This window comes from Leopardus geoffroyi, chromosome C1 (assembly GCF_018350155.1).
Source record: "Leopardus geoffroyi isolate Oge1 chromosome C1, O.geoffroyi_Oge1_pat1.0, whole genome shotgun sequence".
NCBI classification, from domain to species: Eukaryota; Metazoa; Chordata; class Mammalia; order Carnivora; family Felidae; genus Leopardus; species Leopardus geoffroyi.
This window is the reverse complement of record NC_059328.1, coordinates 218,818,575-218,843,927: the sequence shown is the minus strand read 5'-3', so window position 1 is coordinate 218,843,927 and position 25,353 is coordinate 218,818,575. Positions and strand designations below refer to the sequence as shown.

The following is a 25,353-nucleotide window of genomic DNA, read 5'->3' as shown; positions in this document are numbered from 1 at the left end:
GGCCGGCTGGAGGGTCCGCAGTTGTGAAGACGTGCCGGGCAGGAGAGCTATGCCCAGTGTCCGCGTTCTGATGGCTCGAGTGTCCCCGGCACGTCCAGGGAGGGGCAGGGCTCGCGGCTCGCCTCCCCCCCCGCCCCCCCCCCCCCCCCCCCGCCAGGCCTTCGAGATGACTCCAACGTGGAACAGAGTAGGTGTAACCCCAGGACCCAAACGAACCCAAGCAAAAAAACCAGTGTGTTTTACACGCTGTCTCAGTTGCCGGTTTAGACGCAGAAGCTGCCCTCAGTAGTTCAGAACGGCGAAGAAGATAGTATGTTCTTACCCCAGATCCGGGAAACATCGACAAGCAGGTACGGCTCCTGCTTCGGGAACGGTCGGAAACGCGGCCTTGCCAGCGGCCCCGGGTCCCTGCGAAAACACCCCAGGAGGTAGAGTCCTTTGTAAGGCGGACCTCTCCCCACCTCAGCCGGGGCCGGGGTCTGGGGGAGCCCCCCACTCACTGGGAGCTGGCTGAGGGGCTAGAAGAAAGCCTGGTCGGCTTCCTCTCATGGTGGCACCAGGCTCTGGGGCCACCGGGGTGGAATCCGGCCGCTGCTCCCCACCCCACACATCCACTTTGGGGGGCTGCCCTGTCTGAGGGAAGGGGCACTTTCTCCTGCCCAGCTGTGCACCTGTCGGGCGGGTCTTCCTTCCTTTCCTACTTTGTACAGAGGTCCTCATATCGGCTCGAGGAGCCGGCCGGGCACTGTCCCCACCCTCGTGCCCAGAAATGATGTGTCACTTCAGGGTGGAGGTACTGAGAGCCAGGGAACAGGTGGGTGGCTCTGCCCCTGCTGTGGTGACAGTGGAAGTCCTTAGAAAGGAAGTTGCCCAGCAGGACCCCTTGAAGCTTAACGCACTGAGCCCCTGAGGCCCATGATGGGCGCCTAGTGTAGGCAAGAGAGAAACCTCAGCCGTTTCAGGGCTCTGAAGATTTGGGGTTTACTCCCCACCATAACCTAGCCTATCCTCATGCCACCAGGTTTCAAATATCAACACTAAAGAGAATCCAGGGGCGCCTGGGTGGCTCAGTCGGTTAAGCGTCTGACTTCGGCTCAGGTCATGATCTCGGGTTCGTGAGTTCGAGCCCCGCATTGGGCTCTGTGCTGACCACTCAGAGCCTGGAGCCTGCTTCAGATTCTGTGTCTCCCTCTCTCTCTGCCCCTACCCTGCTCATGCTCTGGCTCTCTCTCAAAAATAAATAAACATTAAAAAAAAAAAAGAGAGAGAATCCAAAGTGAAAAAAGTCAACCATGGCAAAGCCGTGTGATAAGTGGGCAGGTTTATGATAAATGACTCGGCAGGTCACTTCTATATGGGAATAACCGTATCCACCTGTCATAGTCTGCTCCAGCAGCCATAACATAATGCCACTGCCTGGGTGGCTTACACAACAGTTCTGGAGGCTAGAAATCCAAGTTCAAGGTGACGGCAAGTGTGGTTCAATGACCCAGCGGAGAGCTCCCCAGGGTCTCTTCTGATAAGGACGGGAATCTTACTGGGTCAGGGCCTCACTGTTGTGACCCCATTAACAACGTTTTTTTTGAGGTTTATTATTTATTTTTGAGGGAGAGAGAGCACGAGAGCCCTACCTAGGCCAGCACTGATGCCATTCCTGATGCCCCTGGAGAACCTCGCAAACTCTGCTGCATGTGACTTAGCCCTGGTGCTTCCTACAGAGAGGCTTATAATTCTCTGCAATCCAGACATTTCGTCTCGAATGGTCCGGTCTGCATTTTCTTTGATCTCTCTCATGTTCTATCACTCACTATTACAGGCCTACCCCGTTTCATTGCGCTTCGCTTTTTGAGCCTCGCGGATACTGCAGTTTGTACAAGTGGAAGGTTTTGGGCAACCCTGTGCCGAGGAAGCCTATTGGCACCACTTTCCGACAGCGTCTGCTCACTTTGTGTCTCTGTCGCATTTGGGTAATTCTCGCAATATCTCAAACTTGTTCATTATAATATTTGTCGTGGTGATCTGTCACCCGTGACCTCGGATGTGACTACTGTCATTGTCTGGGGACACCGCGAACCGCGCCCAGATTAGTCGGAAAACTGAATCGATAAATGTCCCGTGTGTGTTCTGTCTGCTCCCCCCGCCGGCCACTGCCTCGTCTCCACCTCTCCTCGGGCCTCCCTGTTCCCCGAGACACAACGATATTGCACTTAGGCCAGTTAATAGCCCTACGATGGCCTCTACGTGTCCAAGTGAAAGGAAGGGTCGCACGTCTCCCACTTTCAATCAAAAGCCAGACATGAGGAAGCTCGGTGAGGAAGGCCGGTGGAAAGCTGAAACAGGCCGGAAGCGGGGCCTCTCGCCCCGAACGGTCGTCCAGGCTGTGAACGCGAGAGATGAGTTCTCGGGGAAATTAAAAGGGCCACTCCAGCGAACACACGGATGGTAAGAAAGCGAAACAGCCTTATTGCTGGTTCGGAGAAGGTTCTGGTGGTCGGGATAGAAGACCCAGCCAGCCGCAACGTGCCCGTAAGCCAAAGGCCAATCCAGACCAAGGCCCTGGCGCTCCTTGTGAAGGCGGGGAGGTGAAGAGGCTGCCGGAGGAAAGTCTGGAGCGAGCAGGGGTTGGTTCAGGAGAGAAGCGTGTCCGTAACACAGAAGTGCAAGTGTAAGGTGAGGCTGCGAGTGCTCACACCGGAGCTGCGGCAAGTTCTCCGGGAGACCCGGCAGGACGACGGTGGGGGCGGCTGCGCTAAACAACAGACGGGTGGTGTGGACGGAGCCGCCTTCTGCTGGAAGGAGACGTGACCGAGGGTTTTCACGCTGGAGAGGAGACGTGTCAACGCCTGGCTCCAGAGCCCCAGGGGACAGGCTCTCTTACCAGGGGCCGGTGCGACCGGGGACTTGACGTTGACGCCGGTGCCCGTTCACCATCCTGAACATCCTGGGGCCCTTCAGAAATATGGGAAATGTACTCCACCAGTGCTCCGTAGGCAGAATGGCGCAGCCTGGATGAGCGCACGTCTGTCCACGACGTGGTTTTCCAAATATTTGAATCTCACTGTGGAGACCCACGGCTCAGAACAAAAAAAGAGACTCCTTTCAAAATATTAGTGCTCACTGACAACGTACTGGGTCACCCAAGAGCTCCGATGGAGAAGGACAACGAGACGCATGCTGTTTTCCTGCCAGCTATCACAGAACCCATTCTGCAGCCCGTGCATCAGGGGGTCGTTTTGACTTTCAAGTCTTTACATTTCATGAGGCTACAAGTGTCATCGTGATTCCTCTGAGGGATCTGGGCAAGGTACACCGAAACCCTTCTGGAAAGGATTCACCACTCTCTGTGTTTTATATTGAGAGCATTCACGATTCACGGGGAGAGGTCAAAATACCAACATTCACAAGAGTTTGGAAGAAGCTGATTCTAGCCCACACGGACAACACGGAGGGTCCAAGCCTTCCGTAGAGGAAGTCGCTGCCGATGGGGTGGAAACAGCAAGAGAACCAGAATTGCAAGGGGAGCCTGATGATGGGACTGAATGTGTGGCCGCGGTCTTGGGGGAAATCTTGAACGGAGGAGGAGTTGCTTCTTGGGGAAGTGGTTTCTTGAGGCGGAATCTGCCGCTGGTGACGATGCCGTGAAGACTGTTGACGTGACCACAAAGGATCTGGAAGATGCATCCACTTAGTTGATGGAGACGTGGCTGTGTTTGAGAGGACGGACTCCGGCGTCGAAAGATTCCTACTGTGCGTAAAATGGCGTCAAACGGCATCACGTGCTACAGAGAAATCGTTTGTGAGGAGAAGTCATTCGAGGCCACAAACTCCACTGTTGTCTTATTTTGGGGAATTGCCACAGCCACCACCCTGATCAGTCAGCGGCCGTGAACTTCGAGGCAAGATACTCCTCCAGCAAGAGGATTCTAACTCACTGAGAGCTCAGGTGACAGCAGTTTTTAGCAATAAACTATTTAGACAACTTTTCTAATGTTTATTTATTTTTGAGAGAGAGACAGAGCATGAACCCGGAACGGGCAGAGAGAGAGAGACAGGGAGACACAGAATCCGAAGCAAGCTCTAGGCTCTGAGCTATCAGCACAGAGCCCGGCGTGGGGCTCAAACTCATGAACCATGAGATCATGACCTGAACCAAAGTCGGATGCTCAACCGACTAAGCCACCCAGGCGCCCCATGGACCTGTCCCTTTCTGCTGCTCCGGTGAAAGTAGGAGAGGGCCTCTGGGAGTGGGGAAGGAAGGTTTGGGGTATCCGCATCCACAGCAGTGAGCAGAACACAGAAGGGTGCTAGCAAGACCCAGAGAGCCAGCCGGCGTCCCAGCAGTGAGGGAAAAAGGCAACGGCCACGGGGTTGGGTCACAATCAGGCCACGTCAGGTACCACAACACATTCAAGGGCTTCCCAATCCCTGCTCTCGGGTTCACTGGTCTCACCAAGTAATCTGGTTTTGGCATTCACACTTACAGAAGTCCACTGATGGACTTCAGGATGGCACAGGACATTTGCAAAGCCTCAAAGATATCAATCTGAAATTTACTAATTATGGTGAAGGTTTCAACCTAGGATCACACATTCTTTCAGGACATGGAGCTGAAGTCCTCTGTCCCGAGCTTGCAGGGAACAGAGCTGGGGGGTGGGAAGTACCTGTACGGTGGAGGAACCTGGCAGACCCCCCCCCCCCTTAGCCCAGCGGTCCAGGTCAACACCGTCAGTGATAAGTCGTGTGCCATCATGCATCCCCCGATGTGATGTGAGCAAGAGGGCACTTCACCTCCATGAAATTCTTCCCTCAAATCCATAACCTCAGTCTAACCAGGCAAATCCAGAATGAGAACATTCCACAGAATACCTATCTGCTACTTTCCAGAAGTGCCCAGGTCATGGAAGACGAGGAAAGTAGAGAAACCGTCACAGACTGCGGGAGACAAAGGGACAGCGTGACAAGATGCAACGTGGGGTCACTGCATGAATGGATCCTAGGACAGAAAAATGACTTTGCTCAAAAAACTGGGAAACCCATACAAAGTCTGTGATTTAGTTAACGAAAAACATTGCTCAGGACAGGTTATGACTTCTCTCGAAGATCAGTCTAGCTAAACTTTCTGGGGCAAAGGCACACGTCCGCATTTCTTCATTTCAATTTCCACCTGCACGCCCCTCCAACCCCCTTGACCCCACCCCTCCAGATGTTTGCAGTGGCTCCTGGTGTACACACGGCTCTCCAGAACCACGGCTCGTACGTGAGGTTAAGGTCAGGCAAAGACAGCTATTTTTTGCACCTGGCAGGGTATATTAATAATACACCTAACTTCCTCCAGTCCGAACCCGGTGCCCCAACAGGGAAGCCACACAATAGAATGTTCTACAAACACGGTCCAAGTTCCTTCAGCCCCTGGGAGAGTGCCATCAACCTCAGGAGCGCTTTCCTGGGCACCGTGCATGCCTTTTTAGGGCATGCCAGCTCACTGTGCTGGCAGCGGGCAGAGCAACCTAATCGCCCCCACGCCGCCCGATGAAACCAAAGCCCCCTCACCTGGATCACTCAGAGATTTTTTCCAAGTGCACACATAACACAGAGAGTCAACGGAGAAACACAAGAGAGAAAAGGTCACCCCAAACAGGGAGCCGGGAAGAGGGAGCAAACGTCGGGTGACCGGGGCAGGGGCAGAAAGCCGCCTGCTTTCCCACTCCTTCCATATCCTATGACATGAAAGGGGACAGGCGACTCACTGTGCTGGCCCGGATAACCGACCTGCACCCTGCAGAGGCTCAACCCCTGGCCGAATTCGATCCCGCTGGCCACGGCTTTCTGGTAAATCTTCACTCACGCATAGGTGACCACTGTTGATCTCTGGACTCTTGCTCTGGCTTCAAAGTAACTGAAGGTTCACATGTTCCTGAAGTAGGGCTAACGCGACCCATCTGTCCATCCCTCCGCGAACTCGCTCGCTCCCTCACCACAACCGAGTGCGTGCTGTGTGCCCAGAGGCCGCCCCCCGGGGTGGGAGGCCACCCCAGCCTCTTGTCCGGGGAGCGGGGAGGCTCTCAGAAAGGGCATCTTCTCAGCAGCGGCCGCGCCAGCCTGAAGGTCACGATAATACTCCTCTCTGTGGCTGAAAGAACTCATCCAGTCCTCGGGCGCTTGGGCAGGAAAAAGCCACAGTGCTCTAATCAGGAATATTAGCGTCAACGCTATTCTCCGGCTCTGTGATCAGACCCCCAGTGGCATCAGCTTATCTGAGGCGGACCTTCTAAGCTTGGGTGTGCGTGAGAATCACCTGGAGGGCGGGCTCACCCCCAGAGGCTCTGATTCAGGAGTGGGGACACTGAGAAGCCGCATTCTTAACGCGTTCCAAGTGGCGTGGGTACTGTGTCTGGAGGCCACGGTTTGAGGGCCGTTGATCTGAGGTGCCATCGACCACCCTCAATCCCAGCCCAAGGTGCTTTGTCTTCTCAAAGTTGGTCAAGCAACACAACAGGTACTTACTTCAGAGAGGCTGTAGTGAGCATCCCCAGCTGAGGGGCTGGAACCATCTAGGTGACAGGCTGACCTGAGCCCCACCCCCCACGAGGCACCGGTGGTCTTTGCACATTTGCTGTGCAGTTAGCATCCACAGAACGCAAGAGAAGGCAGACAGCCAGAGAGAGGCCTTTACGGCAAGGCCCAAGTAAAGGTGGAAGGGTCCGGGCTCTTCTTTTGCTCTTGAGGAAAGGGTTGATCCAGTAACGCCCTTTCGTAAGGGACAGGACTCTGCACGTGCGAAGGACAGAAGCCGCTCTCGAGTCGGATGGGGTCTTGGAACACCTACACCTTTCTGGCACTTTGCAGATGGCACACGGGGCCAGACTGTAGGAAACCCGAGGCATGAAGAGACGCCAGGGAAGACTGGAGAAGGCTGGGCTCTGGCTGCCCCCCCAAGTCTGGAAGGTTGGGGGGGGGTGTCTGTGGGCGCCATGGTGATGGCGATCCTAGTCTGTTTCCTCCTCCCCTCAAGGACCTGAACGAACTGGAGGTCTGGAAGCCCAGAGGAGGGCGGCCTGCAGACACCGGTTCCAGCACTTCCCCTCCACACTGGTACCTCTCCTGACTCCCACACTAGGCTTGCACCTGTGCCCTCCCCTGCTTCTAGAAGAAAGCAGCATCACCACCAAAAAATAAATAGAGAGTGCCCTGCGTAAAGTAAAATGCACAACTCCCAGGGCCAGTGAGCATCTGCTCCAAGTTCAGGAGCAGCTACAAACCAGCCTGAAACATCCAGGTGTTAAGCATCTTTTTTCCACTTTTCTGACAACAATGCCACCACCATCTTACATTTGCAAAGCCCTTGAGACTTCGCGTGCATTATCTCAAATACTTTCTCCCGTGTGTCCCATGTGAAGGCTGTGAGACAGGCAGCCCCTGGTCCCTCCTTATAGTTAAGGAGGCCAAAGCTGAGTGCGGTTTGTTGCCAGGTACCCACCCACTTCCTTAGTTAGGCAGCTTGGAGCCTGAAGCCTAGAGTCTGGAGCTGGAGCCTGGAGCCTGAAGCCTAGAGTCTGAAGGAAAGCCTGGAGCCTGGAGCAGAGCCTGGAGCTGGAGCAGAGCTTGGAGCCTAGAGCCTGGAGCCTGGAGCCTGGAGCCTAGAACCTGGAGGAGAGCCTGGAACATGGAGCCTAGAGCCTGGAGCCTAGAACAGAGCCTGGAGCCTGGAGCAGAGCCTGGAGCCTGGAGCCTGGAGCCTAGAGCCTAGAGCAGAGCCTGGAGCCTGGAGCCTAGAGCCTAGAGCAGAGCCTGGAGCCTGGAACCTGGAGCCTGGAGCAGAGCCTGGAACCTGGAGCCTGGAGCCTGGAGCCTGGAGCCTAGAGCCTAGAGCCTAGAGCAGAGCCTGGAGCCTGGAGCCTAGAGCCTAGAGCAGAGCCTGGAGCCTGAGCCTAGAGCCTAGAGCAGAGCCTGGAGCCTGGAGCCTAGAACAGAGCCTGGAGCCTGGAGCCTAGAGCCTAGAGCAGAGCCTGGAGCCTGGAGCCTAGAGCCTAGAGCAGAGCCTGGAGCCTGGAGCCTAGAACAGAGCCTGGAGCCTGGAGCCTAGAGCCTAGAGTAGAGCCTGGAGCTGGAGTCTGGAGCCTAGAGTGGAGTCTGGAGCCTGGAGCCTGAAGTCTAGAGTCTGGAGGAAAGCCTGGAGCCTGGAGCCGAGCCTGGAGCCTGGAGTCTGGAGCCTAGAGTAGAGCTTAGAGCCTGGAGCCTGGAGCCTGGAACCTGGAGCCTGGAGGAAAGCCTGGAGCCTGGAGCCTAGAGCAGAGCCTGGAGCCTGGAGTCTGGAGCCTAGAGTAGAGCCTGGAGCCTAGAGCCTGGAGCCTAGAGCCTGGAGCAAAGCCTGGAACCTGGAGCCTGGAGCCTAGAGCCTAGAGCCTGGGGGCTGGAGCTGGAGCCTGGAACCTGGGGCCTAGAGCCTGGAGCCTGGAGCCTAGAGCAGAGCCTAGAGCCTGGAGCCTGGAGCCTAGAACCTGGAGCAGAGCCTGAAACCTGGAGCCTAGAGCCTAGAGCCTAGAGCCTAGAGCCTGGGGCCTGGAGCTGGAACAGAGCCTGGAACCTGGAGTCTGGAGCCTAGAGTGGAGCCTAGAGCCTGGAGCCTAGAGCCTAGAGCAGAGCCTGGAGCCTGGAACCTGGAGCCTGGAGCAGAGCCTGGAACCTGGAGCCTAGAGCCTAGAGCCTAGAGCCTGGGGCCTGGAGCTGGAGCAGAGCCTGGAACCTGGAGTCTGGAGCCTAGAGTGGAGCCTAGAGCCTGGAGCCTAGAGCCTAGAGCAGAGCCTGGAGCCTGGAACCTGGAGCCTGGAGCAGAGCCTGGAACCTGGAGCTTGGAGCCTGGAGCCTGGAGCCTAGAGCCTAGAGCAGAGCCTGGAGCCTGGAGCCTAGAGCCTAGAGCAGAGCCTGGAGCTGGAGCCTGGAGCCTGCAGCTGAAGGCGGGAGCCAAGCCTCTGTCTCTCCGTCTGGATCTCTTTTAATGTGGGTGGCAGGCAAGTGGCCACTGAACACACGTGATTTGTGGCCACACCACCTTTGCCTCGTTTCAGAGGGGTGTGTAGGGGAGACGTGGGGGTCCTAATGAGCGGCAGGAGTCCCTGTCCCGAGCGTCACATGTGTATCCCCTCATCTGGTCCTCGTGACCATACATCATCACCTTGACTTTAGAGATGGGAACGCCGAGGGGCCGTGTGGATTGTCCGAGGTGGCAAAGTCAGAAAATGGGGACATCAGACCGCAGACCCAGGCCATCTGACCCAGAGTCCAACTCTGACCCTCTATGTTGTGTTTTCTTACGGGCGTACAAAATACCTCCAATCATGGGAATCAGTAGGAAATTTTATTTCGCTGGTTTCTGGGGGATTTCCCACAATGCCATCCACCTTACTGAAAGCACCCATCGTGCCAAGAAACCCAAAAGCAACTAACACAGACGTGGCTTCGGCGGCAGAGTTCAGTGTGGCCCCGGGACAGCTGCGGCCTCTTGCCGATCAAGTCTGACCAGCTTATCGATATGGAGACGGAACAATTCTATCTCCTGACCTACGGTGACAGCTGATGAGGTTTTGGGATTTAGGGGGTTTATCTGTGAAAGCCAGTCTGTGTAATCCACACATGGATCCTGACAGAGGCAGCCCCAACTACCCGCAGAAAAAGACCACATCCACAGGTTTTCATATTAGTGAGGAGACCAGTCACCACCACACCGCCGAGGAATTCTTGTTTGAGCTTCGACCGGGTTCATTCAGGAGGTGGTTCCTGAGTGACTCCTGGAGGCCGGGTTTGGGGGTCCCCCAGAGATGGGGCCTGGTGCAGCCCCCTGAGAGCACATCGTCTGATGGGGAGACTAGAGCCGCTAAAAGGAAACAGCGACCCGGGGGACGAGTGTGACAGGAGGAGTGGGGGGCACGAGGTGCACATCTCGGGCCCGGGGCGGGAGCCGCACAGGCCGCGAGGCTTCTCAGGAGGAAGGGGAGGTGAGGGGGAGCGTGTTGAGCACTGGCTGGGGAGGCCCCTTCTCAGGAGCCCCCCACTGACCCCTGTCTTCGTCCTACAGACGAGGAATTAAAGCTTCCAGACAGCGAAGGACCACGTCCCAGACCCGGCGAGCCACAGAGCTGCCCCTTCTACGTCTCCTAAAGAAAGAAACCATCCACAGAGAACATGGCACGGGCCTAAGGAAGGAAGCCTGACCCTGTCTGTGAAGTCCTCCTGGGGCCGGGTGTATCTTCACTCGGAATAACTCAAAAATTTTAAGAAGCTGGGTACAAAACTGAATAAACAGAATTAATTATAACTACACAAGAGATGGCGTTTATTACGTGCGTCAAAAAAGAGACAACAGGCCCCCAATGGCATCACGTGTGCCAAGCCCCGTGTCAGCAAAGCAAGACCCAGCACCCGACCGAACTGTGGTTCCAGCCTCTGTCGGGAGCGCAGCCTCAGCTGGTGGTAGTCGCTCAGCACTGGGAAGCGACCTGCCAGATGGATCCCTGCCGCCTCCACGCGAAGGCGGCCTTGCCTGAGACAATCGGGTCTCTTTGCCAGAGACTTCCTTTTCCCGCCCCTTCTGCCCAGACAAACCGGCTTTGTTCAGCTCTTCACAGCTCCTTTCTACTTGGAGAGGGCACTGCCCATTCATGAACGGTAGCATGAAGCTGGTTAGATCTTCAAATTACTCAGTCGGATTTTTTTTTTAACTTAAGTTTGTTTATTTTCGAGAGAGAGAGAGAGAGAGAGAGACAGAGACAGAGCACAAGTGGGGGAGGGGCAGAGAGAAGGGAGACACGGAACCCGAAGCAGGCTCCGGGCTCCGAGCTGTCAGCACGGAGCCCGATGTGGGGCTCGAGCCCATAAACCCCAAGATCGTGACCTGAGCCGAAGTCGGACGCTTCGCAGACTGAGCCACCCGGGGCTCCCCCCCTTACAACTTTGCCACGTGATGTCATTTTAACAGGTCAGTAACTGGATGGTCTGGGGTCCGGCCTGCCAGCGTGCCAGGCGGTGTACCCGCTCTGTTTACCACTCAGTATAATTATGAACGACCGCGTCCCATTCGGGGAAAGTTGGAAAAATCTTTACGAAAGAAAAAATACACTAAAGTAGTGACACTGTTCAAACCAAACCAAAAAAAAAAAAAAAAAAAAACACCCAAAAAACAAAAACAAAACAAAACAAAAACAAACAAACCACGCACTAAATATCCAAGTGGAAAAGACCTATGAAGCCGAAAGGAATCCTAACGCTGAATTTTCAGTTGGCGAGAGGGACAGCTTACCGTGTCTTCCTTCACGAATGATACGTGACAGTGGAGGCCGGAGGTCTAAGCCACGGAGGGGAATATGACCGACACAGAACATTAACGTGTAGTATTCCGGCCTCACCCCCGTAGCCTGAGGGTCCCCGCACGCCCTCAGGCCAAGGGAATGGAGAGGGCAGAGGGCGGAAGAGTTGGGACACTGCCGATTTTCTGTCCCCGGGAGAAGAATGGAGACACACAGGCTGCAGGGCACTTTCTCAAGAACAAGTGTCGTGCTGGGCGTGGCCATGGCACCAGGGCACCGGGCAGGGACCCTGCACAGGACCACAGTCTAGGGATCTAGTTGAAGGAGTTCAGCTGCGAACAGCGAAGCAACGTGCCTCTTAGGAGACGCGGGGACAGGGGCGCCTGGGTGGCTCAGTCGGTGGAGGAGGTGCGGGGACAATTGTAACCCCGTGGAAATGTGCCGTGGCTGGTCCTCCTGCTGCCCCCTCCCGGCCCCCTTCTCCAGGGGGACCCTGGTGGGCCACCGGCACCGCCCCCGCCGGCAAGGCTGATGGGGGGATGAGGTCTCCCCCATCCCTCCTCCTGCAGCACACCTGGGATTTCGAGTGAGGGAGCCGAGCAGGCAGGTGCACCGGGGAGGTCTGGCTCTCACGGGACCGTGCGGCAGCGCGGGCTCCCCGTCGTCGGGGGGCCCCAGGCTGGATGGGAGCGTCGTTCCAGGCCTGGCCGCTCCCTGTCCTGATGCCCCTCCCAGGCTGCTCTCCTTCTCCCAGCCAGCGGGCACCCACGGAAATGCCACCCTCAGGTGACAGGACGACGGCAGACTCACCGGAGCAAAGGCCTGGCTCTGCGTCCAGGCAGCTCCTGGCAGCGACCCCCCCGTCCTCAGTCTCCCCAGCACGAAGCCAGCAGGCACGAGGCAGAGCCAGTGCGGGACGTGACCCCCAACGGCTAGAACGCCGGCCCTGGTGCCGCGTGACCACTGGGCCCGGTGGCTCTCAGCAGCGGCCTTGTGGACACCACGCTATCCCTGGCACGCCTGAGCCATGGCCTCGGGCCTTTTCCTGGAGGGAAAGGCAAGTCTCGGCTGCCCCAGCCGACTCAGTTCCTGCATCCCCGCTCCGTGGCCCAGCGGAGCGAGGCTTGACGTGACCCGTGTTGGCCTGAAGCATACCCGAGGTTGGTGGGAAAAGGGATCTCCGATGGGCAGAAAGGAGCCACTCGGCCCTGTAGGATTTTTCACTCAAAAGATTGCTCTCACCAGCTCCCACCTTCATGCCAACCCATCTTCCCTGGGCAGCAAGAAGCTCCTGCCGAAGGAGGAGAGAATTCAAGGTCTGTTCCAGTGCCCGCCTTGTAGACTCTCCACACCCTCTCGGCCCCCGCCACCCACTCGAGCACACTCTGGAACACGGCGAAGAGTCACCGAATTTGCAGCTGATGTCCCAGCTTCCTGAGTCTGCAGCTGCTCCCAGGACCTTCCACCCGGGCCCTCCAGGGCATGATGCACCTGCTGACTTCTGGGAGCAGGAGATGGGGAAACTGGGCGCAGAGCAGGGGTGGGCCAGCCCGTGTTCCCTGCCCCCATGGAGCAATGGGGCCCAGGGTCAGGGCTGAGCGAAGGTCGGGTTTGCGGGGCCGAGGCGAGCGGGGCTCAGCTCAGCCATGGAGCCGGGGTGGCAGTAGGAAAATGCCAAACGTGCTTCTCCATGGGGCCGTCTCGTCCCCGGGGCACCTGCCAACGTCTGGGCCATTTTGTCTGTCACCCGGAGGAAAAGCCAGGGATGCTGTTAAATCTACAACACACAGGGCAGTCTTTCCCCCAGGAGAGAGCTGTTCCCCGAACGTCTGAATGTCCGCAGTGCGGAGGCCGGGAAACCCCTTACAAGAAAAGTAAGAGAAAGAACGTGAGAAACCGAGACGACAGGGGAGGGCCGTGAGGCCACCGCTTCATGTGACAAATGGGCAGGTAACTGAGTGGCTCCTGAGAGGTCAGGTAAGCCTGGAGATACACCACACGGGACAAGGCCAGGTGGGTGGCCATGGTCTCCAGCGTGGGGACCGCGGCCCCGAGGAGTCGCTGCCCGACAGCCTGGAAAGTCTGCTGGCATCTTGCTCTTAATCTTCAAATTCAAGGCCAAGAAGCAAAAACGCTGCTGAAAACAGAGGGTCCTTTGCGTCCCTCTGTTCAGTTGCACACGTGCTCTAGATTCTACGGGAGCCGCAGGGTCGTGGCGCTGAAGACACGCGTGGCGCGGAAGTGGCCAATGTCTGTGCGCTCACCCAGAGTCACCAACCAGCCCCAGGGCTGTTGGTGACCCTGCACGCAGGGACCCGCCTTCCTGGGGTTTCCATTCCTACCGTCTGCTCTCCCTCCTCTCGGCCGCCTCCTGGGAAGGGGGTGCTGCACCCCCGCCTCTGGAAGAGTGGTTCTGGACACATCCTGGCCAGTCAGGTGCCCCCACTGTCTCTTTCCGGAGGTGGACACAGCCACCAGAAGGCAGAAAACCACCGGGGCTCAGTTAGCACCCACTGTGTACCAGGCCACCTGCCCTGTGTTTCCCGGGCACAACTCGTGACTCTAACCATGGGGCTCAGATGTGATAAGCTGTCTGCGGTCCCCCAACTTAAGAAGGCTGATGGTGCTCCTTCCATGGAGACACCCGTCCATGGAGTGTCCATGGAGACTTCCGTCCATGGAGACACCGTCCATGGAGACTTCCGGCGGTCGGCCGGTCCTGCCCCCACGCCCCCGGTACGCTCCTCCTCGGCGCCTGGCCACGAGTGACACGGAGCCCTGTTCTGCATTATGGAACACACCTCCATCACGCTGTATTACAACAGAGAATAAATCACTGCTCTGAACCTCTGCTGCCAATCCGGTGGCCACTAGCCGCGGTGGCTACTGAAATGCAAACGAATTAAAATTAAGTAACACTTAAGATGCAGTTCCTCACTGGCACGGGCCACATTTCAGGTGCTCAGCTGCCACACGGGGCTAGAGGCCACCACGTACACAGCACGGAGACGGAGCGCTGCCCTCGCTGCGGAAAGTCCTAGCAACCAGCCCTGCTCTGGATGGTGTTAAAATACACCTGGGGTAACTTAAAGCAGTATCCTAGGGCATCCAGGGTAGAGACACAACAGATGTTCAGTCAGCATGGAAACTGAATCTTTCTGTCAACCTGGAAACGTCCGCGTCTTCCCCCATGCCTAAGAGATTTCATAAAAGGAAGTGAAAAATAAAATTAAGCCAAGGATGATGGCTTAAAAAAACAGATAAACTTATGAGATGGAGCTTAAGAGCAAAACAAAACGTTAGATCCTGTAGGTTTCTATCATCACGACCACGGTGTGATTTTTCATTTACTCCCCCAAGCCAAGAAGTGGGTGGAAGCATTGCAATGCAATACTCCAGGGGAGGCCCTGAGCAGCTCTGGCTCTTACGTACTTGCTGATCCAAGAGTTTACCCACTGCCAAGACCATATCACATTCTGCCTACCTAAACTCTCCAGGTATCTCATAGTTGTTTCATGGCTCAGATTTTAGAGAGTGTTCCAAACAAGTAAGTGAATTATCCTTGACGGGTAAAGCTATGAAAATTTTATTTCTATAACTCCCTTTGTTTGCTCACCTAATTTGATACCTTATTCCACTCTCAGTAAAAGAATATCATAATGACCAGTTCCCTTGTCCAGGCTGTAGGGACATTAGAGATTACTCTGTCCTGTTATAAATCTCGGATTAATTTTCAATGTTCTTCTCAATCCTTAATCAAAAACAAAACTCTACCGATAGGAACCAACTTAGGGAGGTCTGGTTTGATAGCATTAGGCAACATTTCCTTCCAATACTGACACTGTCCAGGGCACTGGCCTTGCAGACCAGGGACCTGAGCTCCAATCCAGGCTGTGTGCCTGTGCCTTGAGGAGCTACTTAATGCCCGGTGTCAGCACTTCAGCCGCTCCACTGCACCCCCAATGGTGTCCTGGTCCCATCTTGTGCCATGTCACCTCCTGGCCTTTGCCCAAATTGTTCTCATAATGTTTTAGTGCCTCATTCTCTGAGTGGATAGCCAAGGATCACCACACATCTGCAAGAGGCTTTAAGATAAAAGAGGCTGCAACAAAGGACAAAAAGAAACAGACCATAACGCAGCGGACAAAAAAAAAGAAAAAAAGTTTTGGAGAAAACAGCAATAACAAATTAATATCCTCAGAATGACAAGAAAAGGTGCTACATTTGAGAATCAGAGACAATGCCATAAAAAGGCAACCAAGAATAACAGCCAAAAAAAAAAAAACACCCCACCTTTTTGAAATGAAATATAGAATAGATAAGTTTAGTAGAAGGAGTGGAAGAATACAGTTGAGTAATCTCCCACAAAGTATCACCAAGAGAAAAAAGCTAGAGAATGGGAATGAAAAGGAAGTTATTCTCAACAAAGGAGCTGCTGTAAAAGAGACAGAGGAAACGATGGAGAAGGGAAAATTCAGAAAATTCCCCAGAATTTTAGGATACATGTTTTGTTCAGATCCAACGAACCCAATGAATGCTCAATATATGGGGGGCGGGGGGATCCAGAACGCTAAAGATCAAGAGAAGGTTCTAAAAGCTTCTAGAGAGTAAAAGCAGAGATCATACAAGATACTGAAAATACACAACGCATCAAAATTCTCAAAGCAATCCTGAAAGCTGGAATAAAATGGGAAAAAATTCTTAAATTATGGTAGAAAATAGCTTTTAATTTTACTTTCTTAGGAACTATTAGTTTATTTCATTGAAGAGGCAAGGCAGTCACATGGTTCCATGTCCAAAGTGTATGAAAAGTTACACTTGATAAATCTGCTTCCACTCACATCCACACTCCATTTGCTCTGCAGGCTTTGTTCACCCAAATGCGGAGAAATCCCCACCCTTCTCACATAAGGGACTGCGTGCTATTTTCGCTTTCTGCACATTGCTTCTTTCAGTTAACAATGCATGCTGGAAATAATTTCAAAGGATACATAGAGATCTTTGTCGTTCTTTGGAGAATTATTTTTAACCTAGAACGCTACAGTCAGCCAAACCATCAGTCAAGTATGAGGGTAGAATAGTCCTTTTCGGACACGCGAACGCTTAGGAAGGGCCACCAAAGGACGAAGGACGCGTTCCAGCAAAATGAGATAGTAATGCAAGGATGAAGACGATATAGAATCTGGCAAAGAGGGATCCAACAACAACTGAACAGTGGCAAGAGAAACTCAAAGAGTCGTGGTCAAGGGACATGACCAACAAGTCCTGAGAGGGCCCGGAGCAGACTAGGGGAGTGGATAGACACCTGGAGGAGGGGGTCGAGTCCCAGAAGAGAGAATGAAGGGGAAATGGTAGATCGTCTGGTTTGTTGAATCACACAGGAAATAGTATCGTGAGGAGCTCTGTCGAAAAGGTGTCGAAGAACTGGCTATGACAGACACGTAGATAGAAACGCAATTGAAAAAACCAAAAAAACAAATCATTAACTCCAGAAAAGGCAGAAAGCTGTCCAAGGACAGAAACCTTACAGTGCCACACGGTGCGTGACATCACCGTCACCACCAGCCTCTCCTGCACCCGGGGCTCGTGCTGAGTGAGGTCTTCTCATGAAATAGCTCCTTTGCCCTCATAAACCCCTTGAGGGAAGTGCACTCGAAACTTTCCCAGCTTATGTGCGGGGCACCTGGGCCGCAAGGTGAAGTAACCACGGAGCGCGTGGCAGGGCCAGGACTCGAGCCCGGGAATCTGCCCCCAGTCGCATTATCCTCTTTAGCAGTCCGTTGTCCTACAACATAACCCCGAACATGACAATTGTGGTGTGACAATGCGGAGGGAGGAGAGTGGGGCCCCAGCCCCCCCCCCCCCCCCCCCCGGCCAGAGTGCACACGTGTATTATTTATAGACACGGAGCTAATCGCCAGATCATTCAGGGTCTTGTCAGGCCATTGAGAACTTGGCCTTGATGGGGTGATATGAGAAGCCGTTGGAGAGTTTTAATTAGAGAAGTGACATGATCTGACATATTTTAAAAGGATCACCCAGCTGCTGTGTGGAGAATGGCCTGAGAATGTGGGACGCGGGTAAAACATAGATTACCTTCAATACACACGACGGTTTAGGAGTCGAGACAATGCAAAAGGACAATGCAAAAGGAGGGGTAGCGGGGGGAGAAGAGTACCGACCCTCCCGTGAAATGTCACGCCTGGTGGCCAGAGGTCAGCTGGGGACAAGAGTCCCAGAGATGGGAAGCGAGTGGGTGTGACTTCAGGACACCATGGGCAACGGGGCCTTGGCTGGAGCCGAGACATCGATCCAGGAAATGGGGGCAGCCTGGGGGTCGAACTGGCACCTTCCTGGTTACCTTGGGCCGGTCCCTTAGCACCTCTGAGTCTGTCTCTGTCAAACAGAGACATACTCTAAACTCTGCTCCTGGGGTTTGATGTAACTATGGGGGAAGCTTCTGGGAGCATCTGGCAGGCCGCAGGCCTCACAAGCCACCTCCGCTCCCACCTCCGCCCTTCCCAAGCCTGTCCCCTGACGAGGCGCACAATCCACAGCCTCGGCTGGAACCCGGGTCCCCTGATTTCCCACCCGCCGGGCCATCTCTGTGTGTCACCCACATACAAGTCGCAGCCCCTAAGCGGGACGCCGGTGAATCACGAGAGTTGCCCAGAAAAGGGAGAGGGAGACAGCTGGCTCTCTGACAGAAATAGCTGTGGGGCGGGGCCCGCGAGCCATCGGGGACCCGCAGGCCCGTCCACAGCTGAGTTCCTGATCCCACGTCCAACCGGAACCATCTCGTCGGGACTCACCGAGACAGGCCACGGTCACGGGCTCAGTGTGTGCACCCCCTGACGGCCCAGACATGGTGATGAAAATCCCCCCGGACGCCTGTCTTGTCACATTCCTGATGCCCTCTGCTGACACACGGGGATGTGCGTGTCTGTCTCAGGAAGAGGAGCCCCGGAAGGGTCTGGGGTTACTCCTCAGCGGCCGCGTTAGAATTGGGGGTTCTTCCCGCGGGACAGCCTGTGCCGTGCCGGGCATCCGACCCCCTCGCCCCTTCCCACCCCCTGGAAGAAGGGGGCACGACAATGTCACCTGAGAAAAAGGCATGAGGGTGACAGTTCAAACGACAGGAAACAGGCTGTAGCCACAAGACCACGTTCGGGTAAACGCTGGGCTCGGTGTGGTCTCACCTGAGGGCAGGGTAGCGGGGCAAGGGGCCAGGGGTGTGTGTCAGGCCCGCTGGGCTCACTCCCAGACGGCACGGGCCCAGAGGAGCCAGAGGGAGGTGAGGCCCCAAACTGAGCCCGATTTCCAGGACCGTTCTGAAAAAGAACGTGTGTGCCCAACCCCCAGCTTGGCTTGAGGCTGGAGGAGAAAAGAGACAGGGTCCCTCAAGACAAGCGGACTTAGGAAGGCTATTTGGGGAAGCAAGGGGTGAGGGGGGCTGGGCAGCAAAGTGAAAGGAGGATTTAGGATGAGAATATCCTGCATTTACAGAACTACCCAGAATGAAGCCCGGGGTTGTCCTAAGCTGGGGTCCCCGGAAGCAGAGCCTGAGGCAGGGATTTGCATGCGGGTATGTATCCACGGGCAGCAGAAGAGGGGTGAGGGGAGCTGCGGGGCAGGGGCAGGAGGAGGCCTCCGCGGGACTGTGCCCTCAGCCCCGCCCCACGGGGAGCTCTGGAGCAGAGTTAGCTCCCCCTTGAAGCAAGGGGAGGGGACACTGACACCCTCCGTCAACAGCTGCAGCTGCCCCAGGGGTGGGGGGTGTCATACCCCCACCCCCACAGTGACTCCTATGTGGTCAGGGGCACCTTTCTAGTGAAGGGGCAGCTGTGAACCCCCAGGAGCCACACTCACAGGCCAGGGAGTCAACACCCCCCCCCCCCGATAAGAGGGATCTGAGCCCCTGTAGGCATCGTGTGCCCAAGGGTCAGTCTCAGAGAAGAGGCTCTGGGGACAGTCAAGGAGAGGGCACCGTGCTGTGAGTGAGGAAGAGAAGGGGACAAGGGTCTGTGTGGCCAGGGGATGACTCATTCACCGCCTTGGTGAAAGGGCCCCCAAGTCCATTTCTCATACAGCTTGCCTGTGATTTTTCAAAACCTTTCTTTCAATGTTTATTTATTTTTGAGAGACAGAGAGAGGGAGAGACAGAGACAGAGACAGAGCTTGAGCGGGGGAGGGCAGAGAGAGAGGGAGACCCAGAATCCGAAGCAGGCTCCAGGCTCCGAGCCGTCAGCACAGAGCCCGACGTGGGGCTTGAACTCGTGAACCACGAGATCACGACCCGAGCCGAAGTCGCACACTCAGCCGGCTGAGCCCCGCAGGCGCCCCGATTTCCTTTTCCAATTTTTCTGTTGCTGTTATTCTCCTTTCGAGAGGATACTCTGAATTGCCCCAGGCACCTGGAGAGCAGTATCCTCTCACTCAGGGGCAGGGCGCTGGATGAGAATTTGGGATGCTACCAAAAGCCTTGAGCAGAATGTGAAACGCGGTAGGAGAGAAAAATAGAACTGCTTTCAAAACACCTTTCCCCAGGGTGTGAGAAGCATTGCTCCCGCCCTCAGTGGCGACGAGTGTCTCAAAGTGCTTCCTGGACCTTTTTCCTGACAACATCTTGCCCGAGTTCCACGACAGGGACAAGCTAGTCGTGCTAATGCATCCACAGTGTTCAAAAGCTACAACTCCATTTACTAGAAACCCGCCTCGGCTGAAACCATAATGTATCTGAAACAGGAGTATGTCAACTGGCCCTGTGTCGGGTCACTGCTTCCGGCACGTACCCAGGAGGGTCCCAACCCCTCGGCCGACCGGGCCCTGCCTGCCCGCTCTCCTTCCCGCACGGTGACCCTGCCAGTGGGCCTCAGGTCACCTGGGCCCAGAATGCTCCTTTTTCTCCAGAGGGCACATTCCTGGACACCCGGCCCACGCCCACCCACCCCCTGCCACCTGCTCAAACCCTCTCCAGTGTTCACTCAGGCCCCGTCGCCTCCCCAAATGCTTCAGAGGCAGCCAACGTCCCCCGTTGCCAGGATGGGCCTGACGGGTCCTAAGGGAGGACTCCCCCCCGCCCCCGCCCCACACACCCACACACAGAGACTAGCGTGGGCTGCTGAGTCAACAGTCCTGGGCACAGTTTGGCTCAGGAGCAGCCAGGGAGCCACGTGGAGATGTGTCACGGAAGATGCTTCTAGATCTCAGGAGAGAGACCGGGTGTGCGCTCATGGGGGGGGTGGGGGGGTGGGGGGGGGAAGTCTGGGAACACGGCAGCCAGACTTCCAGGAGCAAGAGCCTGGAGATGAGGCCATCCGGAAGAGGACAGCCCAGCCTCAAGGTGCTGTGGAGACAAGGGGCCGCTGGTGGGGCTGGCCAGGAGTCCATGCCGCAGCCAGTGTATTTCTTCTTGCGGAGGCCAGTCCAGGTCAGGGTTTCTGTCACTTCCAGAGAAACCTCAAAATGCCATTTCCTCCAGGAAGCCGCCTCTGATTGCCATCCCTAGTCCCATCAGTAAACTGGAACTCTCATTTCCAGACTTTCAGTGCACAACATCCATGCCCTTGTAACGTCAGCTCTCTTCCTGTCTTCTGTTAGAGTTATTGCTCTACAGGTCAGGCCCCTTTCTGACCCAATTATTATTTTTTTTTTAACGTTTTATTTATTTTTAAATTTTTTTTTTAACGTTTTATTTATTTTTGAGACAGAGAGAGACAGAGCATGAATGGGGGAGGGGCAGACAGAGAGGGAGACACAGAATTGGAAGCAGGCTCCAGGCTCTGAGCCATCAGCCCAGAGCCCGACACGGGGCTCGAACTCACGGACCGCGAGATCGTGACCTGAGCCGAAGTCAGACGCTTAACCGACTGAGCCACCCAGGCACCCCATCTGACCCAATTCTTTGAGGGCAATTCCCTTCAGGTCCATCCCTGAGTCCTACTCTCCCTGGGACAGAAGTCTGGAGAGCATGGCACGTAGCTGCTGAATCGATGAGCAAATAAGAAGGAGCCAAACTTACGACACTTTTGTTAACTTTTAGCGCAAGTCTCAAGAACTCCGTGGTGAACAGATACTCGCCATTCGAATCCCGGTTTTAATTTCCACAGTTGGGCCCTAGAATTCAATTTGTAGCAAAACAGAAAAACGTAGCACCTGCTTCTCCCAACATTACAGATACATGCCACTCAGCACTTGTAACAGCCCCATCTGTGGCTTTAATGGGAGGATAGGTGGGAAGATCTCACATTGACCTAGTTACTCACCGACAGCCAAAGCGGATTTCTTCTCCCCATTTCAGAGACGAGAAGACAGAGGCTGAAAGGGGTTGAGTAACTCACTTCCCTGGGATCACATAGCTCCTCCGGGGGGACGTGTGTGCGGTTTCACAGCCCAGGTCTGACGCCCAGGCCTGAACCTGTCACTGCCATCTGTGTCTCCCCGGCTGGGGGGCAGGACCACGGGTTCCCGGTCCTCAGGACCTCAAGGGTGTCAACCCAGGGAGCATCCCCAGCCTTTCCTTCCAAACCAAAGCAGCAGATACCAGGCAGACCTAGCGAGCGCTCAGTCTTCTGTTCCTTTGTCCATAAGCAGCCACGGAAAGACAAGGCCGAGACCACCAGTCCCCCCCCGGCCTCCCAGAGAACACTTGCTTGGTCTTTCGGTCAAATACACACATAAGTGACACTCCTCACAGCAGTGGGGATTATATTCAGGCTACTACTTTTAGCCAACGTCTTTATTTAGCCGAACGTACTTTAAGCTCCTGGTACCTCTTTTGTTTGATAATTAATGCAACACACTCGGGAGCTTGTACCACACGCCTGACTCTGTGCGGAGCTCTGGGGATACAAAAGGGAGTGAGATACCGTCTGCCTGTGTGTCACCTCCTACAGGGAGAACAAATTATGCCGAGGCGAAGTGACCACCACACCAGGTGCAGGGAGGCAAGAGTGACAGGAGCCTGGGGGAGGCAGGGAGACTTCTGCCTGCCGTGATCTGGGCTCACAGAGGACACAAATCTCCAGTGGGTTTTAAGGCATGAAGAGGAGTTTGCCCGGAAAGCCCTTTTCCTTTTCACACAGAGGAAAACCAAAGTCTTTATCCATTTCGGTATTCAACCAACACCGCTGGATAGCCACGTGCCCATCAACGCCAAATCGGGTATTTGCAAACCGAAAACACCTAAGAACGGGTCATAGAGCAGACCTCAGTGAACAGCTGACAGAGGCAACCAGAGCCCGCAGCCTGAGTGGCTTGGGAGTTTTTCCACGTGAGGCCAGTGCTGTGCAGACTAAGTCCACATCCTAACAGAACCCTTGGGAGGGAGTACATGGGGGGGGGGGGATGAACTGTACCTGCATATACAGTCTTCGTACTTAGCATTTACAAGGGACACAATCCCCAGGTAGCAAGTTTCTTTGTCACCGGGGCCCAGGGAACGGGCCCCCTTCCCCAGGGAGCTGCCGCTGCCCATCTGCCCTGCAACTTTCCAGTGTCATTGGTTAGTTTAACCTAAAGGTTGGACCGTTGGGGGGAACGGCGCGGACCGGGACAGACAGGCACACAGCGTCCCTTCATTTGCCACGCTTAAAGTTCATCACCAGCCGTTCCAATAAACCGCCCAGGAAACTTGGAGGAAAACCTCTCCGTGCGCCTGGACCCGCTTTCGGGCTCGGTCCAGAGACAAGATTCACAGAGACCACGCTCATGCCCGAGCTGCACCTGCGTGTCAGTCGACGGCCAGTGGTCGCGGACATGAACCAGGCCGTTTCGCCAGGGCCATGTGGCCTCCGGGGACCATCCACCGGCCTCCAGGGTCGGCCCGCTCCACCCCCCACGAGGCCGCGCGACCGAGCGGGGCGCTCGCTCCCCGACCCCGCGGGCCCGGGCGGTGGGGAGGGTCCTGAGCCGCCGGCCCCAGCGCCGCTCCCCGAGGGGGACCGCGGCCCCAGGCGTGGGGGAGGGGTCGGCGTCGCCGGTTCGTCCCCGGGGCCGGAGGACCCGCGCCCGGCCCGCGCCGCCGGCGGACAGACCGAGCGACCCACCGACCGGGGCGCGACCGCCGCGGAGGCGCCCCCGGCCGCCCCCGGCCGCCCCCCGGCTCCCGGCCCCCCCCCCCCGGCCGCCTACCTCGCGCGCGATCTGGTTCAGCGCGTCGTCCTCCGCCGTCAGCCGCTCCCGGTTGGGGAGCCGCTTGCGCCCCGAGCCCTGCGTGCCCATGTCCATCGGCCGCGCCGCCCGCTGCCGCCGCTCGCGCCCCTCTCGGGCCGGCCCCGCTCCGCCCCTCCCTCCGCCGCGGCGTCATGGCGTCAGCGGGCGCGGGCCGGGGACGCGGGGACACGCCGGAGGGGGGCACACGGGGGCCGGGGGCGCGGGGACACGCCGGAGGGGGGGGACACGCCGGAGGGGAGGGACACGGGGGCCGGGGGCGCGGGGACACGCCGGAGGAGGGGGGGGGACACGCCGGAGGGGGGCACACGGGGGCCGGGGGCGCGGGGACACGCCGGAGGAGGGGGGGGACACGTCGGAGGGGGGCACACGGGGGCTGGGGGCGCGGGGACACGCCAGAGGGGGGGACACGCCTGGGGGGGGACACGCCGGAGGAGGGGGGAGACGCCGGAGGGGAGGGACACGGGGGCTGGGGGCGTGGGGACACGCCGGAGGAGGGGGGGGACACGCCGGAGGGGAGGGACACGGGGGCTGGGGGCGCGGGGACACGCCGGCGGCGGACACACGGGGGCCGGGGGCGCAGGGACACGCCGGACTGGATGGGGGGGCGGGCGGGGGCCGGGGTCGCGGGGACAGGGGCGCGGGAACCTGGCACGGGGTCTTGTGGGGACGCCATGTAGGATGGGGGCCGGGGACGCTCCGGGATGCCGAGCATGGAGACAAATGGCAGTCTGGAATGGATGGCTGGGGTTATCCCGCGCAAGGACGCGGAGGTGACAGGCCTGGGGGCGGCGGCGGGTAGAGGGGGCGAGGGATCAAGAAGGGTTCAGAGGCGCCGGGAGGCCCAGGGCCCCAAGCGGCACTGGAAGGTGAGCCCTGCTGGTGGTCGCGAGCGGCCCACTCCAGGGCAGTGGCTCCCGGTGGAGTTGGGACCTCTGGGAGGCTGCTCCAGGGCGCGGAGGAACCGGGTTGCAGAGAAGGGTTTGCGCGGCAGAGGAGTGCAGGGACCCGGGGTGGGGGGGTGGGGGGGACTCAGACAGGGGCCCCCCGATGATCTGGAGTCAGGCAGTCACAGATGGGGTAACAGGCAGGCTCTGGGGTCAGGTCCAGGGGTCCGGATCCAGCTCGCAGCTACCCCGCGGTGACTTTGGCCAGCCTCCTGGGCTTTGCAGCACATCCAGAATCATGGAGTTGCTGTATAGGGTTCCTTCTTCACGTGCATGTCCCCTGTGACCTCCCACTTCACTTCTGGGTCCCCAGCTGTTGACAAAGGAGTGAACTTACCTGAGCCTTGCCTTCCACACTCTAAAAGTGGATTTTAAAATAAACTGGAGAATCAGAGAAGGTTTACAGAGCCGTTGCCTTTTTGTCTACGGTAACGATGCAAGTAACTGTTAGCTGTCGGTCCTGACTTAGAAAACAAAGGCGCGAGTCCAAAAGTTACTGGTGTTTGGTGTTTGGGTGTGGGGAGATCTTCAATGGGGCTAGGGCAGAATGGGAGGGAGGGGGCCATATTGAAGTCACTTGTGTCCCTCCCCCAGCCGGAGCCCCACAGATAAGGACAGTTAACATTTTGGTATATGTCTCACCAGGTGACTGTGACCAGGTTGGTTTGGGTTCTTGAAGTACCATGGAAGCTGGATGGAACAGCGAATGGAAAGGGGGTTCTGCAGTCCCAGGAAAGTCGATGAGGTTGTATCGCTGGGAAAAGCCAGTGAGGGGAGGACACAGGACAAGTGGGGACCGGCCCCAGGTGCTCAGGACACCTGAGTGGGTGTGGGCGGGGTGAGCGCACAAGGCAGGCAAGGCAGGCGTTAGGGCTGTGACCTTGTTCTTTACTCGTATTCCCGGAGCTTGTGCACGCCTGACACGTCGTAGGCAC

At 56.7% G+C, this 25,353-nt stretch overlaps 1 protein-coding gene across 33 annotated transcripts in view; it reads right to left on the bottom strand.

Moving 5' to 3' along the window:
* LRRFIP1 (LRR binding FLII interacting protein 1) overlaps positions 1–23,589 on the bottom strand; it is a 141,273-nt gene extending 117,684 nt beyond the window's left edge. For 9 of the 33 annotated variants that reach the window (XM_045481904.1, XM_045481914.1, XM_045481915.1 and 6 more), the window contains exon 1: positions 23,433–23,586. In XM_045481904.1, the coding sequence (XP_045337860.1) occupies positions 23,433–23,528 (96 nt within the window). In that variant the 5' untranslated portion in view covers positions 23,529–23,586. Of the gene's footprint in view, positions 1–23,432 lie in introns of all 33 variants that reach the window. The other 24 variants (XM_045481862.1, XM_045481869.1, XM_045481868.1 and 21 more) reach the window with 5 other exon arrangements.
* Between the last annotated feature and the right edge of the window lie 1,764 nt (positions 23,590–25,353).